Here is a 19,373-nt window from a genome sequence, read left to right on the forward strand (position 1 = left end):
CAGTAAACTATTTGAAAAGCCAGAAGCAACAAAAAGATATGGTTTATAGTTTATCAACCCCAAGCACATAGTCTCTAAGAAATAAATAAAATCAATGAATTAGCAAGCAAAATTTACTAGCTTCAGAAAAACTATCAATAACAATAAACGACCTACATATATTAAATTTCTAAATGTTATTTTGTTTAAATTCATCTTTTGTAAAAAAAACATCTAATCTAATACATCTAACAAGTGCTTTTATAAAATGAATGCAAATATATTAAGAAAAAAATAATCAATGCACAATTAATAACATAGACTATAGAGAAATATTTCACAAACTTAAAAAACAAGGAACCAGTATTTTAATTTTTAGGATTTAGATCAGTTTCGAGAAAAAAATCAGCTGACTATCAATATAAATTTCACTAGTTATTCTTCCTTAAATATTTCACTAATTAAAGCAGCTACAGGCAGATGCAATTCTGTGTTTTACAGCTTTCTAAACATTATTTAGACAGTGCCTTCTATTAAAAGATCAGCCTACGGGCGAGATTTATGACGTCACGCTAGTTAGATATAACGGATTAATAAATATGTTGTAGAATACATGGAAAACATAATTATTCCTCAGATTTTTGGTTTGTATTTTCAAAATGATATAGTTTAAATGAAATATACATAATATACAGTTAATAACTACAACATATATACCTATTTATAGTAATAAATGCTTTGGCAAATAAACTATGAACCATACAAATGCATAAAATGTTTTACAATGTACAAATAATGTATAGGTACATAAGATAATGGGTAAAATGTAAATATATTTTAAATTTTGGGGTTTGAAAATCGATCTAATTTAACAAAAAACATTTAATATCTACTAATAGTGATGTATTATTATTTGCATTCACAAAATTTATATGTATATTTTGCAAGTATCAATGTTCGAAAAATTATATTTACAAATAATACAATATTATCTAAAAAAGGCGTCAGCGATGGCTATGAAATGAAGATCGCTGGCATTTTATATGTTAAATTATTCTAAAATTTTTGATTTTCTTGGGATTTTTAGGTTCGGGAAAAACGCTGATTAAGTTTTCATTTGGGTTTTCATTATTTTTATTTGGTTAAAAAAGTTTCGGCTAACTATAGCCTTCACAGTGTTGTGTCATATGAGAAAAATAGTGTCGAATATAATCCAAAAAATTACATATACAATATAATTCACACCTCATAATGTTTACTGCAATTAATAAACTAATATAAACTTATCAAAAGACGACCACATATTTTTTAAAATTATTATTCTTAACACTAAAATTATCTACATTGACTATGGAGTACGCAGTAAACATTATGTGCGTGGTGTGAATATTTTATATGCAATTTTTTTGGATTATATTCGACACTATTTTTTTCATATACAACACACTTGAATATTTTTTGGATTATATTCGACACTATTTTTTTTCATATTTTCACACAACACTGATGGAGGCTATAATGTTAGCCGAACCGTTTTTTTTTTAAACCAAATAAAAATAATGAAAAACCAAATGAAAAATCAATCAGCGTTTTTCCCGAACCTAAATTCGAAGAAAATCAAAAAATTTAGAATATTTAGAATCAAGGTTCAAGAATATCAAATTTTCCAAGATTGTAAAATTCTAGTTAATTATTTTATGTGTACAGTTATTTAGGGAATGTCATCGATGTTTATTTCCAAGCCAACTAGACGCCGATTTTTTCGATGATACGGTATAATTCTTACGTAAAATGTAAATAACATTAGACCAATTAAAACAAAGAAATATGAATTTCTTAGTATTTTTAGTAACACCTTTATTCTTAAAACTTAATTTTGTATTATGCAAATATACCAATTTTATTGTTATTTTATTCATATTGTATTCAGCCATCACTTAAATATTTGATATTAATTTGGTATTATAAATAATCAATACTATTCATTAAAAATTACTGAACAAATATATGTTATGCTTAACATACATTATATATTATCAAACAAAAACACATTCTTCTTTTTTAAACTGTATCAGTCTTGTCTTTACAAAAATCTCTTTTAAAATTTGAACTCAAAATAATAATCTTTTTTCATGATCTCTAATACACATATTCTTTATTTTTCCCTAGATCATAATACCTACTTACGTGTTTGAATCTATCGAAGCTGAACCAGCAACACTTGGAGTGGAGATTCCACAATATGAATAAAATAAACATAATTGTCCAGATTTCATTAATACCATCATGGGAGAATATTATTTTTAAATTTATTAAAGATATTTTCAATAAAATTCTCTTGATTTATAACTCGTACCCACTTTTCTTGCTCTTCCGGACACTTTAGGCTGCCTAGTATAATAACTATCCTTAGTAACTATCCTTTCCACCAGGAACACAACAAAGATGAGGCATAGCACCAATAACACACTCCACTTAAGCTTTATTGATGAATTGTTAGAGTCTTAAAAACACACACAAAAATCACGATAAGAAAAAAAAATGTATGGGCACTTTTAGGTTAAATCACTTGCACAACGTGTAATTTTTAAAATTTCTATTTTTTATGCGAAACCGAGAGTGACCATATATCTGGTAGTAGTTTATGTCACTTCAACACCAAAATAATTAGTTTTTTGCACTACAATAATAAATAATACCAAAAATCAAAGAGTTAAAACCAAAAATCAACCGACAAAATATGAAACGGAATCTAACCCAATATCTAAGTATGTACAGCTGATGAAGTAAACAAAAGTCCGCCCGTGGGCTGATCTTTTAATAGAAGGCACTGATTTAGATTATTTTATAAAAGATGTAATACATAAAAGTATTCCCCTATTATTGTATATAATATCTTTAAGAAAAACCAAATCAAATGCACTACTAATATTCTTTAGAAAATTGAGTGATTATTATATATTCACTAATATAAGGCTTTTATTTCTAAAATACTATATACATCAAGGTAACTAAGTTTAAAAATTATTTATTTTAATACATAGATATCCTGTACAACAATAAAAAAAACAAATTTGAAAAACTGTCAATCCACAACAAATTACATCATTTTATAGCAAGCTGAAATTATAAAAAAGGCAAAACTTTTATACACTGCCCGATAAAATTTCGACCAATCGGAAAAGAAATGACGTTACATTCGGCCAATAGAATTGCTTTCAAGCCAGCCGCTTTAAGAGGGTCCGATTTCTCGAAAAATATCAGGAAATTCATTGGAAAATGGTCGTACTTACCATCTCTCGAGTCCAGCTGGGCCCTACCCGCGATCCGCGATTGTACCGAGCAAAATGTGTAAAGGCGCACATTCACTCCCGGAGTGCAGCACGTCTGGATACAGCGCCCGAACTCAGGTACGACCTGAGCTATATGACGTGTCCAGACCCATACCGATCCTTGGTCCATTCCATCCAAAGGCAGCCTGTGTGTTGTTCGTCATCTCCTTCTTCATTAGAAGCGTGGTCCTTGGATATCCGTTCAAAATTCTACGCCAAACTTTCTAAAATATAAAATAGTTTTTCTTGCTTTTTTTTAATGGAAAACCCTGTATATTATTTTTCAATAGATGGAGAATTAGAAAATGAACATTTTTTGTATTTAGAGTATTTCAAAATTTTTAACGGTTTAATTCTCCATTTAATAAAAAAAATAATATACAGGGTGTTCCATTAAAAAAAACATCTACGTAAGTACAGTCCATCTAAAGTAAATAAGTATAGTTTTGATATCAGGAGAGTTCTTGCATGTAGGTATTATTTGTAATATTTTTTTTTTAAAGAAGTTTGAAAAAAAAGTTCCTTTGTCTCTGAAATTATCGAAATATATTTACTCATATCTTAGGATTACAATATACTATGTATAAAGTGATCTGAAAGGAAGTCAAAATGCAATAATATACAGGGTGTTCTATTTAAAAAAAAACATCCCGATTCACTCATACTTTTTTGAGCCACTCTATAGAAACTAAATTTTCTCCTGAAATACATCCTCGTACATACTTTAGAACATCTAGAAACATAAAAACCTAAGCAAAATGTCTCGAAAAGTCTCCAATAAATAAATAAAATTAATGAATTAGCAAAAAAAATATACTAGCTTCAGAAAAACTATCAATGACAATCAATATTAATTATACCTACAATATTAAGTACTAATTATTACCTTATATTAAGTTTCTAAATGTTTATTTAGTATAAATACAGGCAGATGTAATTTTTCTGCGTTTTACAGGTTCCGAAACTCTATTTAGATTATTTTATAAAAAATTTATTATATAAGTATTCTTCTATTATATAATATCTTTAAGAAAAAACATATCCATATGTGCACTACTATTAGAAATAATATTCTTCAGAAAATTGATTGAGTATAATTTATTCACTTATATAAGGTTTTTATTTATAAAATACCTACTAGGTACATAGTTATAAAAACCTTAGGTATATTAAAACACTGCAAAATTATTTGTGTAGCATATTAGAAAAAAATGTATGTAAAAGTATTTTATCTGAAAGTGCTATATAATTGTTGAGAATGGGGGCCCCTTTAAGTATACCAACACTGACTCATTCTAAAAAAACAACAAAAATAAACACATAAAAAATTTCTTTAGGAATAAAAAAAGACATTTTAAACTCTACGAAAAAAAAGGTTCAAAAATACCAAATAGCTAAATATGAAGCATAATTCTAAGTATCTTTATATTTAATATGCAATAGAGAAATATCAAGGAATATATCTATATTTCCATACACTCGATTTTGAAAAAGAAAACTATGAGTTTTTAATGATGATGTAATTGAAATACTTTAAAAGGGAAAAAACTATAGAATACATTCAAAATAATGGATACTTACATTTTCATGAGGTTAAGGAAGCTTTAAGGAACAGAATACACTCAAATAATGTCCAGAAAAATCATTTTTTCTATAGAAAATCAGGAAAAATTGTTAAGAGCGACACAGACACCTCACTAGCAACGGAAAATGTTGCACTGTCGACGTTGCCAGATTGAGCAGATTTAAAATAATGACCATATTTTTTGTGTATATATAAAACTCTGTGTCTAAAAAACTTGTTTGTTGTTATTACTGCAATTATGTGTTTATGGGTTTATCAATATTTGGTTACGGTTCAATTCGTTTTATACATAGAAAAATATTGATTTAGATTATATAGATTCTGGACTTCGCTAATATCCTGGCAACACAGGCGTAAACCGATCACAATCCATTACTAAAAATTTGAAACCTGTGGATTTGAAGAAAAGCAATATTTGTAATTTAGAAAATAATATAAAGTTCTAGATAAGGGTTCTGGAAACACTTCTATGAGCTTGTATCTTTGAATAGAACTAAAATAGACATACAATCTGGCAACATGTATGAGGTACGCACGGATATCGATATTGAAGTATCGATTTCAGTCGACCATTATTACAAAATACATCAAAGACAATTTTAGACAACCAAATATACAATTATGAAAAGTCTTTTAAATTTATTTTGAATTTTTGACAATTCTTATTTCTTTTAACCTTACTTTTGCACGCTTTTTTCAATAGAAAATAGTTGTGGAAAATAGTTTAAGAAAATGGGAAAATCTAGTGCATTTCAAATAAAATTCGACAAAAACTTTTTGGAAAGCTTATCACAAGATGAAAATAGTGGAGTTCAAAAGATAAACAGTCAGTATCATTTGGCTCTGCATCCAGCACAGTTTAACAATTTTGGACGCTCTGTAAAGGACGAATTGAACAAACAAACAGCTAAATATGACACAAAGTAATAATTACAATTTCCAGCTTAACCAATGCTTTTAAACAGATTTTTATAGATTTGAAGCTTTAATGTTAGGCTTTCAAAACGTAGTTCTGCTCTCAGATCTTGGTACAATTGGTCCGGATAATTTATATATACATTTTGATGTATGTGCAGATTTTTATATATTCACACCAAAAATAGGCGCAACTTTAAAAGGTATAAGTTCAAACATAGTACATTTAATAGTTTTAAAGTAGGTATAATTTTTTTAAGGTATTGTAACAAAATCATCAAGGGATCATGTCGGGTGTTTACTTTATAAAACATTTAATGTGTCGTTACCAAAATCCGAGTGTCCTGAAAATGAATGGATAGGTGAAAACGTTCATATAGGCAATGAAGTTGATTTTAAAATAGTTTTTGCTGATTTAGAATCCAGATTACCTTATATAAGAGGCCAGTTACTGTAAGTTCAATAATCTTAATATAGCATACTTTTAAATCATTTATTTTAATATAGATCTATTACTGACTCAAGTGAAATGCCAGAATTATTGAGTATGTTCGAGAAAACGAATGTCTTGAATAAGAAAATCAAGTTTGAGGAAGCTGATACTGAGGATGTTCCAAAAAGTAAAAAATCAAAAAAGAAAAAACGTGAATCTATCTTAGGAACTGATACAATTGAAGATGAGGTACCTAAGAAGAAAAAGAAGGGTAAAAAAGAAGCCAAGAGCCAAGCTGAGGTTAGTGAAGAAGAAATTAGTAATAAAAGAGAAAAAAGAAAGGAAAAGAAGAAAAAACAAGAAGCAGAAGAACTTGATATATCTTTAGAAGAATTAGATATTAAATCTTTATTTAATGACATTCCTATAGATGTGAGTAAATCAACAGGATCAATGGCAAACAGTGAAGACGTCAAGAAAAGAAAAAGAAGTAAATCTTTATCCTTTATATGATTTTTATCATACATAAGATATTTTGTTATAAACTGTAAATACATATTTGTTGGCCTTTCTTAAATATCAAAGTATTATAACTGAGGTATTTTTATTTTTGTATGAAGAAATAAAACAAAACTTAAAAAATGTGGAACAATTTATTTATTTTTCGATATAAAGCACTTGTTACTGGTTTCAGTTGATTCTAAAAATAGTTTAATGGTAAACAAAATATAAAATTACTTAATAGTTCTTCTTGATGCTTAATTTTTTATAAAATTAAAACTTAAGATTGAGTGGATTTTTCTTGCCTAAAACCTATAGAACTGTTCTATAATCTCACTTTTAGTCTTCATATACCCAGGCTTGGGTAGCTGGTTGCCAAGTGACCAGCTCTTTCTCATTAAACCATAAGGCAATTTCTTTATTGGCCGATTCTACAGCATCAGAACCATGGATAATATTTCTTCCAACCTATTAGAGAGATAAATAAATTTATTTAATCATATTAATTACTGAACAGTAATGTTTAATATACCTGGATACAGAGATCACCTCTGATGGTTCCAGGGGCACTGTCGGCTGGATTGGTAGCTCCAAGAAGAACACGGCCAGTCTTGACCACATTTAAACCTTCCCATACCATGGGAACAACAGGACCAGAAGACATGTATTTAACTAGACCAGGGAAGAATGGACGTCCAGCCAAGTCTGAGTAATGTTGTTTCAAAAGTTCTTCAGATGCCTGTAAAATTGAAATAAAAATGATTGAAATTATGCCTTAATTTTAGGTGCGGTGCTTGTCAGATATAACACCCTCCGAATTTTGTACTTTTTTTTATATCACTCGAAAGTATACATCGAAATAAGTATTTCAAGCCAAAAAAAAGTGTGGATGATCTATAATTTAATGAAAAAATAAACATCTAATTATTGCTACAACAGGCTACTTTCTATGCGAAAACTCCTCCAAATTTTGTCGGCGTTGCCAGATTCATTCATTTCTTGAAAGGTTCATTAAAAAAACACGTGCTGGTCCGAAGAAAACTCGCGTTAACAACAGATTATTTTAAAATCAAGAAAAGGCGATCGTCTGAGGAACTGCTCCTACCCATAGCTGATATTTTGCCTACGATATCTGACTATTTATAACTACAAAGTTGCACGAAAGAGTTTTGATTGCGTTGGTTTCAACTTGTTTGGGGGTTAATCTGTTGTTTTTTATATTTTAATACGAATCTGAGTGCTTTCAATGTCTTGATTTTAAAATAACTTATAATCTGTTCTTATCGTGACAGCGCTACTGTATAAGGATTTGTTCGTCCGGCGACCGGCACGTAAAATCAAGTGAAAGCAATCAGATTCGTATTAAAATAAAAAACAAAACAAAAGATTAACACACTCACGGAAAGGTTGAAACCAACGCTTTCAAAACTCTTTCGGTCTCAACTCTTTTTTTGTATCATGTAACGTACCGAATGATCGAAAAAAAAACGGCGTCAGCCATGGCTATGAAATGTACATCGCTGTCATTTTATAGGTAAAATTATATGGGGAATGTCATCGATCGTCATTTCCAAGCCAGCTGGACGCCGTTTTTTTTTCGATCATACGGTATTATGTATCATACAAACAAGAAATAACTTTGGCAACAATGCTTAGGCAGCTTACATCCTTAACAACAAATGGTGACAGACGGCTCCGGCGGCAAGTTTGAATCGAAAGAGTAAATTGATCAGGCAAATATTACAAAAGATATCACCAACTCTATTTTTGACTTAATGCTTCTCACTGATTAATTCTGACCTTTATATTAATAAAAAATGCATATAATCGTCATATTTTACAATAATTACACGCTTATACAACTTCACCATAACCTAAAAATGCACTTTTAATTTATTTATTTTTAAATAAATTGTGGTTCATCCGCAATTTTTTTTTGCTTAAAATTCTTATTTAAGTGTATGCTTTCGACTGATATATAAATAAATGCCAAATTCGGAGGGTGTTATATCTGACAAGCACCTTAGGTGCTATTAAATTAGTATATGCTGCAAAAAATCAGTAGGATTTGTTATCAACAAAAGAATGAATTCTTCAGGTTTCAAATGTCTTTGCCATCATGTTCAGTCAGCAGTCAGTAACCTTTGTGATTAAGGTTTGTTACTGATCTTGACCTTGCCACGCTGATAAATTACGGAAACTTAGGTTATACAACTACATAATTACGATAAGTCTGCATTTTTATAGGTTCTTAGGTAATTTTTTCTCTTTAACAAAGAAAGCATGCCAAAGATTGCATAACGAACCTTAAATTTTCCATAAATATTCAAAAATAACTACAAAATCTCGACTTACCCATACGAATTTCAGGGCGACTAGTTTAAAGCCTTTTTGTTCGAATTTCTTGATGATTTTACCGACGAGACCCCTCTGGACACCGTCAGGCTTGACCATGATAAAAGTCCTTTCTTTATTCGCAGCCATGGCTCTCGAAAATAAAGAAAAAATCGACAATAAGGTACAGACCATACAAAAGGTAAGATCAAAATGGACGAATCCTAGGAAACGTCCTTTCAAAAGCTGGCAAAAATTATCACGTGTATCGCGTGTATCGAATGCGGCTTGGCAAGTGAAACGTCATTTGTTTTTGACGTTTATATTGTCAATTGACGTGCCCGCGCTCAGTAAAAATATAAAACAATTATTTTTTTATGATTTTTATTATCTAAATTGATGGACTTCGCGAGTAATACAGTGTTAATTATGTTTACTGTAATCAATAAATACTAAATTATACAAACATAATACATACCAGTACTGGAGAAAAGCCTGTTTGTATTTAAAATATTATTTTGTATCAATACACCTAAAGTTATAATTTTTTTTACCATTTCGAATTTGATGCAATTAAAACAAACTATTTCGTGACTTAAGTTATTCTTTTGTCAAATAACAAATTATTACTGATCATACTATCAAAATCAAAAGTCCAATTATTCGCCTGGTGAGTTTATTTTGAAAAATGCTTTGGATATCTTTTACCATAAATACAAATAATAAGACGGAGCATCAAAACAAACATTGGTCATGTTGATAATATCAATTCCTAATAATATTTTTTTTAAGATGCATTAAGAAGTTATTGGTTGTCGATAGTGTTATGTTTTTAAGCTTACAGAAGATAAGAAAAGGTCATACTTATTTGCTGTTTCTTTAATTAATCTATCACTGTAATAGCAATTGAGTATAAAATTTGTATTTTTAAAGATATATAGGTACTTAACGTGTTTCTAAGTTTAAATTTATATATCCTTTGCTGTGGGATTTTAAATTTTAAGAAGAAAATATAATTATTATTTCAAAAGAGCGTCGAGCGTCTTTGTATTTATTGTATTACTGGTTGCAGAAGTACAAAAAACTTTAAAAACATAAAATGATTAAATATCAATTATTTATCACATTTTTTAGGTATTAAAGGGTAATCAGGGGGTAATACAAATACAAGGGTTAAACTTTGGTTAAACTCTTTCTCAAGCCCGTATGTAATGAGGGCCAGTTTTGTTGATTCTGGTTAATCTTCAGTTAGTGTAATTATTTTTGAGATTTTCTATGGAATATGGTTTTTTAATCCCATATCGACTGGTTACTGAATTGGACTGTTGAAGTGTTTGATGAATTATTAAATGCTTACCATATGATCGAAAAAAGGCGTCAGCCATGGAATGAAATGAAGATTGCTGATTATGTCAATTTATATAGGGAATGTCATTGATCGTGATTTCCAGCCAACTGGACGTCGTTTTTTTCGATCATACGGTATAATGAATTAGGGAATACCTGGGGAATACCAATATAACTGAATCCAAGACAGATTCTCTTCTCTTTTATGAAGGACGCGTCCAAATCAGATCCAAATGGACAAATTTACAGATAAAAAGTTTGTTGAAAGAATTAAATAGAATATTGTAACATATTAAGTATCTGAAAGTACGTACGGTATACCCTGAAAGCTCAATATTGTAGATAAATTGGCTCCCAAACCTTCGTTTTTATTATTTCAAATATGTTTCTAATTTGGGGTGTTTAACGTTAAAATAACAAATTTAAAAATCCCAGTTTAATATCGATTTTTCTAATCGAGGTCTCATTCCTACTAGAGAATTATGGGTTGCATACAAAACGATTATTTCCTTTTAAATGTATTGTTATTGTTATTGTTTTGGCCATTTTCAAGTAGAATATAAACTTTGAATATATTAAATGTGCGAAAAATGAGATTTTAATTCAGTACTTTTCTTGAAATTTTAACTTTAAAACGAGTTTTAAGTGCACCAAGCAATTTTGAGTTTCAAGTGGCCGCTCAAACTGCATAAATTCTCAGTAGTTGCCTGACGTTCCGGTACGTTTAACGTAGTACGGTACCGTACTTGCGCATCCCGAAAGTTTTTCACTCAATTCCCTCCGGTTAATAATATTCAAAACAAACTATTGTGTCGACGGTACTCTGGAGCAAATTAGGTAGGCCGTGAAAGACGAACAAAAACAAAAAAACCAAAGTGGTTCTTCGTTGAGTTTTGTGTATCGAGAAAGTGACCGTGACTCTTTTCGGCGAAGTGAAAGTTTTTCGGTGGTATTCTCATAGAACTTTGTTGCAAATAAACGTAGGTTTGGTCTTGGGATATACCATATACCAACAATATCCCACCCTTCCAGTCAGCTCTAATTAACATATTAAGTAAGCCGGACAGGTTAAGGAACTCATCAACAGGTGAGTGGATTTTTGGCTACCTGCGTTATAAGTTATAACGTACGGTCGATAGAAATACCAATTGTTGCAAAGAGGGCATGTTGCAAACTTTATATTGGATTACTATAAATAATATATGCAGTACAATGATTTTATTTGCATAATAATTGCGACCAAATGTATAAGGAATTCATTAAATTCGTTAGAACAATAATAACAGTTGTTTGGGACATTCTAATACCTAATTAAATTGATTTTTTTGTACCTATCAACATAAATTTGGTTTAATTACTTAGTCCTGTCTTTCTATTTATTAAATAACAATATATAATTCGAATATAATACTTATTGATACGTTTTCAATAAAACTTTTCAATTAAGTAGGTACAATTTTTAATTAAATTAATTAATAATAAAATTCATCTCATTGAAAATGACGGATTTGATTTTTTTTGATAAGGTTTATTTACTTTTTATAAATAGAAGTAGGTACTAATTCAACACATACCGATAAATATATTTAATTTAATTATTTAAAATAATATACCTATATCCATTATCCATACCTATAGTTATTAATTTGTTATTATATATTTTTTTGTTATTTCAAATGTTTATGACGCCGGTTGCAGAATATCCGAAAGAATATATCTGTTTATTTACAATATCAAATTTCTTTTTATATTTTTTATCTATATCCGTAAATAAAGATTTTTTTGATACATTTCCACATCAGCATATTTTTTAATAATATTTTAATACAGGGGCGTATCTAGACTACATTTTTGAAGGGGCCAGGTTACTTAATGTAATATAGGTACGCCTAAATGAAAATGAAATTGATTTGATGTATAAGTTCATATGAAATTAAATTTTAGTCATGTGATTAAGCTGGACCGGCACAGCGTTGCCCACTTTTCCATATTTTCTTTTAATCAAAATATTTTAGGAAATATAAATAAATTAATCATAAATATACAGGGTGGCGCACTTCATTCGCCTCGGTAAATTACACAAAAAAGGAAAGATGTAGAAACAAAATATTTTATGGCTATATGTGGAAAGGCAATGTGCATAATTTAAAATTATTTTGAAATGTACAGGGTGTGTCAAAACTAAGATCCATACCAAAGTTATATTTTTTCTTATGGAACACACACACACCCATATTTATTTTACATAAAAACTTCGTTAGTTCAAATGCAACAATCTTTTAAAACTTTTTTTAAATTAAGTCGAAGCAGATCTAAATGCTCTTTCAAAGTATATTAGGGTTTCCTATATAAAAAGTAATTCAAAAATTCAATTTCAATAAAATGGCAATCAAGATGGCTAGGGGCGTTATGGCAATTTTCTAGTGACAATTAGTAGCTATTTTCAAAATCGAAATTAGATTATGAGCTTTATAATTTAAGTTCATAGCAGCTTACTTTTATTTAGAAGACCTACAATTAAGTTTAATAAATAAGTATTTATTATTTTATCAAGAGAAACGAAGAAGTAGTTCCTTTATTTATATTATGATTTATAGTAGATATATCGAGAGATATATTGAATTTTCTATAAAAGAGCCAATTAACGTAAATTCATTTTCTTCACTTCCAACGACAGATTTCTTCCTCGATTTCTTCCTAATAAGTTTTTCTTATATCTCACTATCAGCTTTGTGAAATTGGAAAAGTAGTTTTTCAAAGAAACGCTTATCAAAACAATTCCCATTTGGATATCTTTGAGCATAAACCCTTCAGGCCAACAAGCAATTTTCCTCACAAAATAAAATCACTAGATGATCACTAGTAACATATCCATTCCTTCCGCCAGCAGGTACCTAAGTACTGCTTCTGCTTCATTTTTTTTTTGATAAAATAATTAATAGGTACTTAAACGTTCTCCAACCCAGTGTGAGTAGATACATATCAATGTAAAACCAGGGGTAGGGGACTCAAAAATCTCACAATCTTTTAGGATGTTTATTTCAAAATTTAATTTGATCTAAAATTGGGGCAACATTGTTTCGGGATTCATTTAATTCCCATCTTCAGGCCCAGAAAGACAAAAGTCACACCAGGAAACCATACCATATTTTTTTTGGAGTGGTATGGTTTCCTGGTGTGACTTTTGTCTTTCTGGGCCTGAAGATGGGAATTAAATGAATCCCGAAACAATGTCGCCCCAATTTTAGATCAAATTAAAGATTGTGAGTTTTTTTGAGTCTCCTACCCCTCGTTAGAGATTTTACATTAATTAATAGTTACTTATATATTTTTAGTTCATGACCTCTAGAGACTGACCTCGCCAAAATTATCATCGATTGTCATTCCCAGCCTTATTTGACGCCGTTTTTTTCGATAATACGGTAGATTAAAAAATATATTTTCTTGCAATATTTTCCACTTCCTTTGATTAACTACCTATCAATTTATTTATTCTGGACTAACTATTAATAATAATTATGTATAAACTATCATTTTTCTAAATATGATATATTATGTACGCCAATCAATTTAATTACAATACAATTATTTAGAATATATCAACCGTTCACTAATTTAATATAAAAAAACTCGATAAAAATAAGGAAATCAATCAATTAAATATAAGTAAAGAATACTTAATAAGTCTCATATTTCAATTAAAAAATTGTCATACTGAAAAGACATGTATTAATTCGTCTTTATTATTATTACGTACTTAACAGTTTAAACAATATTAAACAGATTTGTTGTACATGTTAAACATGCATAAGTTTATAACGGTCCTATTATGGGTAACAAAAGTGTTCTTTTTTGTTAAATTATTACACCAATTATGACATTAATCATTAATGACGTTTATTACGAAAGTTTCCTTAAAATTTATTACTGGATTTATAACCTACATAAATCGCAATTATTGTGATGCAAGGATGATGATTTAATTTAACAATTTTCATTAACTTTTTACTGTTTGTCGTCAACATTATGAAAGATAAGAGCTTGTTTTTTACAATAAGTATATTTACAAATACTTACATATATTGTATTTTTTTTTTTTAATTTATTGATGTTATAGTTAGTTTTAAAAAAATACGTAATACACATATTTATGTACCTAAATTCAACCATTTCCGAATTATGAAGTTTTGATTTTGAAATGTTAAATGAAAATTTAGTAATTCCTAGACTTCATATAATCTCATTTTATACATCTACTAGCGTGTACCAGCGACTTCGTTCGCGTCGAATTAATCATTTGTAATGGTGATGATAAAGCAAATCAAGAATTTCCATTAACATACAAACTGGATAAAATTTTCTCTCATTTATGTCAGCATGAGGAAAACAATATGGCGATATTATTGTATAACTTGGTAATATTTGAGGGATAGTTTCATCTCGTTGGAATTTGACTTTCGAAAAATCCGTTTGCCAAAAATAAGCTTTTTACGTCAAGCAGTTTAAGCAGAATCGTGGTTAAGAAATTTCCCAACTTTTTGGAACACCCTGTATGATTTTTTAAAAAATTTCAAAACATGTAGAAAAACCAAATAAATTATGCTTGTCCAAGCGTTTTCCCGAAAGGCTAACCGTTTTTTAAATAACAAATATTATAATATTTGAGAGGCGTTTTCACCCTCTTGGAATTTGAGATTCGACAATCCCCTCCTTATCGAACATTTACACCCCACACTCAATCCGTTTATCAAAAATCAGCTTTAACGTCAAGCAGTTTAAGCAGAATCGTGATTACTCAATGGTCATATTTTATGAAACACCCTGAATAAATTTATAAAAATCTTAAAATATGTAAAACAACAATATAAAATATACGGGTTTAAGAGTTTTTCCGAAAAACTCACCGGTTTTTAAATAAAAAATATTTTAATATTTGAGGGATAGTTTCACCCCCTTTGAATTCGAGTTTCGAAAAATCCCTTCTTATCGAACCTCTACACCCTAAAGTCAATCTGTTTTCCAAAAATCAGCTTTTTACGTCAAGCGCTTTAAGCAGGATCGTGATTAATTAATGACCAGATTTTTCAAAACACCCTGTATACATTTTTAAAAAATCTTAAAATATGTAAAAAAACAAAATAAAATATACGTGTTTAAGCGTTTTTTCGGAAACTTGACCGTTTTTTAAATAAAAAATATTGTAATATTTACTCGAATATTTGAATTTTGAAAAATCCCTTCTTATCGAACCTCTATACCCTAGAATCAACCTGTATGCCAAAATTGAGCTTCTTACGTTGAGTGGTTTGAGCAGGATCGTGATTAATCAGTATGTCAGTCACAAGGATTTTATATATTAGTATAGATAAATGCTAATTTGAAAACTAATGTCATATATTATTGAGTATCACAGTTTCCGCAGAATAGCATCGCTAAATGAAAAGGAACAGATCGAAATTAATTAAATCGAATTGTTTAAGTGATATTTTCAAAAGTCAATAACTTCGAAACGGTTGGTTTGAGGTTCATTGTGTGTATTTCGATTTTTGCTGAACTGAAATATGCAACAATATACAGGGGTGCCATTTAAAAAAAATAAATTCTGATGTGCCACGACTATATGATCGACCCTGTATACTTAAATTGATTACTCGTTAATAGGCATTTAAAACCCCTATAACTTTTGCATTCAACGTGCGGTACCTCGTATATTTTACCTAATATCGACCGTTTCCATATATATTAGCGACCCTGTATATGAAATTTGCTTAGATTAAAAATTTGCTTACATAATGGCATATACATATATACATATACTCTATATATCTACTCTTCTTATTGTGAAATCATCACAGGCAGAAGAGTTTCTTTTTCTTGATGTTGATGATAAAACACAAAACTGAATCTTACTATATGATATATAATTTTATTTCAGATGTAGAAACAAACACCTCAACGTCTATTCTTCATTAGCTACAATTCCAAACCTCATGTGAATCTTATCCCGAAAAAATCATCATTATCCATCATGCCGCATGTAACAGAAGACCCTCCAGAATCTCTAGGCTCCACAAATGGCACTCTAGACCTCAAAGCAACTAAGAAAACCGATCACGAATCGTCAGAACGGGACCCGTGTCTGGATCTGAAGCATCCAGACCAGAAAGATGCGAAATTTTACGAGAAATACGTGCAGATGGCTCAGGACAAAACAGGATTGGATCGCAAATGGGTCTGGATCGTGTTCGGACTGGCGTTTTCGGTGGTTTTGTTGGTGCTAATCGTTCTTGGACTGATCTGTGCCTGGCCTTATGTGCCGCATATGTACGATTATCCGATTTGTCGGGATCCTGAATGTTTAAGAGCTGCAGCACAGGTAAGATTATAAATTTTAAGCTTTTTTATATTTTAATGTGTTCTGACTCTACTAGTTGGCAATGGTTTATTTGAAAGTCCTATTACTTTTTCTTCCATTATTTTTCTGAGTTACACAACTGCGATGTATCGGATAGTTATACTTATTACTCGACGTTAACAATGTTAACTTCTCGACAGTTAACAATACAAAACCAGGCAAATGTTAGCATACCTTAAGTTGTCAACCTATGATTTTATCATTGTCATATGAAATTTTTGGTGCTGTACTACTACTTTATAGTACCTACCAAAGATATTTGAACTCGGAAGATACAATGATCCATTCAAAAAACGCTCTAAAACTTCATCACACATTGGTTTGCGAAAATCAACGAGTGCGAGAGAGAATGAATAGAGAAGGAAATAGGGTATCTGCGCGATGGCAACAGTGTAGGTGTGTACAAAGATTAGACGTTTGAGGTCATTAATTTCCAGTGGCGTGCCGATCGACCGACAGTATTTTAAGGAAATTAAAATAATTGTTTAATAAATTAAAAAAATAAAAATAAAACTTACATATTTGTCGCATTGTAAAAAATAAGTTGAGTTGAAAACCGGCATAATTTTAAGATGGCTTTTCACATAAGAATAACGATTAAAAAATCAATAAGTGTTTTTTTTTACTTTATTTTATTAAATAAAATATTAATTTTTAGGTGTATAGTAAATGCAGTTTCAATTTCTTGTTCCAAACCTTGTTCGTCTCCAGCAAATGAGACTCCCTCTATTAGCAATAACAAAATAAAATAATTATTTTAACCTAGTAACACAATATTTTACCAAAAACTAATATTTGTAGAGTTTACATATTTTTGATAAAAACTTTATTATTATATTATGTATATTTATTATACAGGGTGTCCCAGAAATAAGTGCAAGTATTTTAAGGGGTGGTAGATCCCGATAAAAGACACATATTTTCTCTTTGTCTTTTTTCAAATAAGTCCAAAATAACGGAGTTATTTTACTTTGAAAATTTCAAAAAAAATATATTTTTTGCTAAAATTTTGAGAATCACTGGATCTTTTCTGGATTTTCTTTCATGTAAATTTAATCTACTACCTATGTTGCCATATTATCAAGAAATTATGTTTTTTTTAACTAAAAACTTAAAAAAAAATCCAATTTTTTTTTTCAAAAAATTCCGAATTTTCAAACTTTTTTTTCGCGAAAAAACCTTATAGGCATGTTTCTGGGGTTAAACTATACTCCTAGTTAAAATACTTGCACTTATTTCTGTATATATGAATTTTACAACTATATACAATAGAAAATCAATGAATAAAATTTAAACAAACTTGTTTTCAGTATAAGAGAGATGGGAAAATAAGGATAGAATAATGGCCGATGAAGGAAAAAGGTAAACAATGGGCTCTTTCACAAAAAATAAAATACCCAATTCAGGGACAAAATCTGAAATAGTAGTAATAGAAATAAATCTATTTTCAGTATATTTATCCAAAAAAAAAATAGTTCCATAACATTGAATAATTTTTTATAGGCCCTCAAAATTGCTTTAATTTGAAATGTATGAAAAATACGCCCAATCACATTGCAGAACCACAGCAGAACCGTTCTCGTGCACCAGCCAACAACTGGCAACATTGCGATTTGATTTGACCAGCACCACCTCAACTCAAGGGCAATCAACATGATATGGGCAAGGCAAATATGGCGGCGAAGGCAGCGCATTATTAAATTGTTTACCTTTAACCTGAAAAGCCGGTAGTGGTTTCTCGTTCCGATTGCATACCAGAAATAATTAATTATCTCTAGTTTGTTGTGTTTCTGCAACACGTTTGTTTAATTCTTAGTGTTCAGTGCATGGTGTGATCAGAAAATTGTGATAAAATAACAGTGTAATAAAAATCCAAACCAGACATTCCACATAGGGAACTTCAAACTTTTGTGCTTGTCGTACTCCTCTATTATTAATTATTTTAAGGTAAGAACTAGAAATATTTATCAAGATATTACACCTAAATGAGTAAAAAGCCTTCGACGCCAGTCTGCATAGTACTTTATAATGGTTACTCTTACAATAATCAAAAGATACGTATTAAAGGGTTAACATTTTATTGTAGCATGCCTTTTACATGATCTGTTCCAAATTGTCACGGGAATTATAGAAGGGGTCCCAAGGTTTCTGCTTTTATATTCCTCAAAAATGACGAGCTTCGTAAAAAATGGTTGACAGCTATTAAAAGAAATAATTTCACTCCTACTAGTAGTTCTCGGGTAAGAAGTGCATTAAATATGCCTCAAAAAGGCCAAAAGCCCCAAAGCCTCTGTTACCCTAGTGAGGATGTAGTTATGGCTACTGCTTAGACTTACCTCACTATAAGTAAAATATTGGAAGAAGAATCAAGCCTTTTACATCAAAAAGATCACAGAAAGATATTGACAACATTGACATTTGAAAATATAAATGGCCTGGATGTAAGTCTTTTTTTAGGTCACAATTGCCCCTCACATACGTCAGAATTTATTATTAAATCGATCTTGTTCAGAATATCCAATATTTTATTGA

At 29.8% G+C, this 19,373-nt stretch overlaps 3 protein-coding genes across 3 annotated transcripts in view; 2 read left to right on the plus strand and 1 right to left on the minus strand.

Annotated features, from left to right (window-relative positions):
- The first annotated feature begins 5,544 nt into the window (after positions 1 to 5,544).
- On the plus strand, positions 5,545 to 6,953 carry LOC115875509 (DNA-directed RNA polymerase I subunit RPA43). Its single transcript, XM_030890984.1, has 4 exons — positions 5,545 to 5,819; positions 5,872 to 6,014; positions 6,072 to 6,264; positions 6,319 to 6,953. The coding sequence occupies exons 1-4, from the start codon at positions 5,629 to 5,631 to the stop codon at positions 6,755 to 6,757; spliced, it is 966 nt and encodes a 321-aa protein (XP_030746844.1). The 5' UTR covers positions 5,545 to 5,628; the 3' UTR covers positions 6,758 to 6,953.
- LOC115875510 (nucleoside diphosphate kinase) lies at positions 6,884 to 9,403 on the minus strand. Its single transcript, XM_030890985.1, has 3 exons — positions 9,101 to 9,403; positions 7,278 to 7,484; positions 6,884 to 7,213 (listed from the first exon to the last, which is right to left on the minus strand). The coding sequence occupies exons 1-3, from the start codon at positions 9,272 to 9,274 to the stop codon at positions 7,085 to 7,087; spliced, it is 510 nt and encodes a 169-aa protein (XP_030746845.1). The 5' UTR covers positions 9,275 to 9,403; the 3' UTR covers positions 6,884 to 7,084.
- A 1,566-nt stretch (positions 9,404 to 10,969) lies between these two features.
- The window catches only part of LOC115875511 (protein gone early), a 130,417-nt gene continuing 122,013 nt past the window's right edge, over positions 10,970 to 19,373 (plus strand). The window contains exons 1-2 of the mRNA XM_030890986.1: positions 10,970 to 11,513; positions 16,362 to 16,802. Of these exons, the coding sequence (XP_030746846.1) occupies positions 16,455 to 16,802 (348 nt within the window). The 5' untranslated portion in view covers positions 10,970 to 11,513; positions 16,362 to 16,454. The remainder of the gene's footprint in view (positions 11,514 to 16,361; positions 16,803 to 19,373) is intronic.

Source organism: Sitophilus oryzae, unplaced genomic scaffold, assembly GCF_002938485.1.
Source record: "Sitophilus oryzae breed Bouriz unplaced genomic scaffold, Soryzae_2.0 scaffold_1389_pilon_pilon, whole genome shotgun sequence".
NCBI lineage: Eukaryota > Metazoa > Arthropoda > Insecta > Coleoptera > Curculionidae > Sitophilus > Sitophilus oryzae.

What these genes read in the sequence shown, in the direction of transcription:
- LOC115875510 (XM_030890985.1), bottom strand. Translation starts at nt 9,274, where the DNA reads ATGGTCTGTACCTTATTGTCGATTTTTTCTTTATTTTCGAGAGCCATG. An exon ending in TCGCCCTGAAATTCGTATGG is followed by an intron (nt 7,485 to 9,100) that starts GTAAGTCGAGAT and finishes TCAATTTTACAG; the next exon opens with GCATCTGAAGAACTTTTGAA. An exon ending in GAGGTGATCTCTGTATCCAG is followed by an intron (nt 7,214 to 7,277) that starts GTATATTAAACA and finishes TCTCTCTAATAG; the next exon opens with GTTGGAAGAAATATTATCCA.
- LOC115875509 (XM_030890984.1), top strand. Translation starts at nt 5,629, where the DNA reads ATGGGAAAATCTAGTGCATTTCAAATAAAATTCGACAAAAACTTTTTG. An exon ending in ACAGCTAAATATGACACAAA is followed by an intron (nt 5,820 to 5,871) that starts GTAATAATTACA and finishes AGATTTTTATAG; the next exon opens with ATTTGAAGCTTTAATGTTAG. An exon ending in TATATAAGAGGCCAGTTACT is followed by an intron (nt 6,265 to 6,318) that starts GTAAGTTCAATA and finishes ATTTTAATATAG; the next exon opens with ATCTATTACTGACTCAAGTG.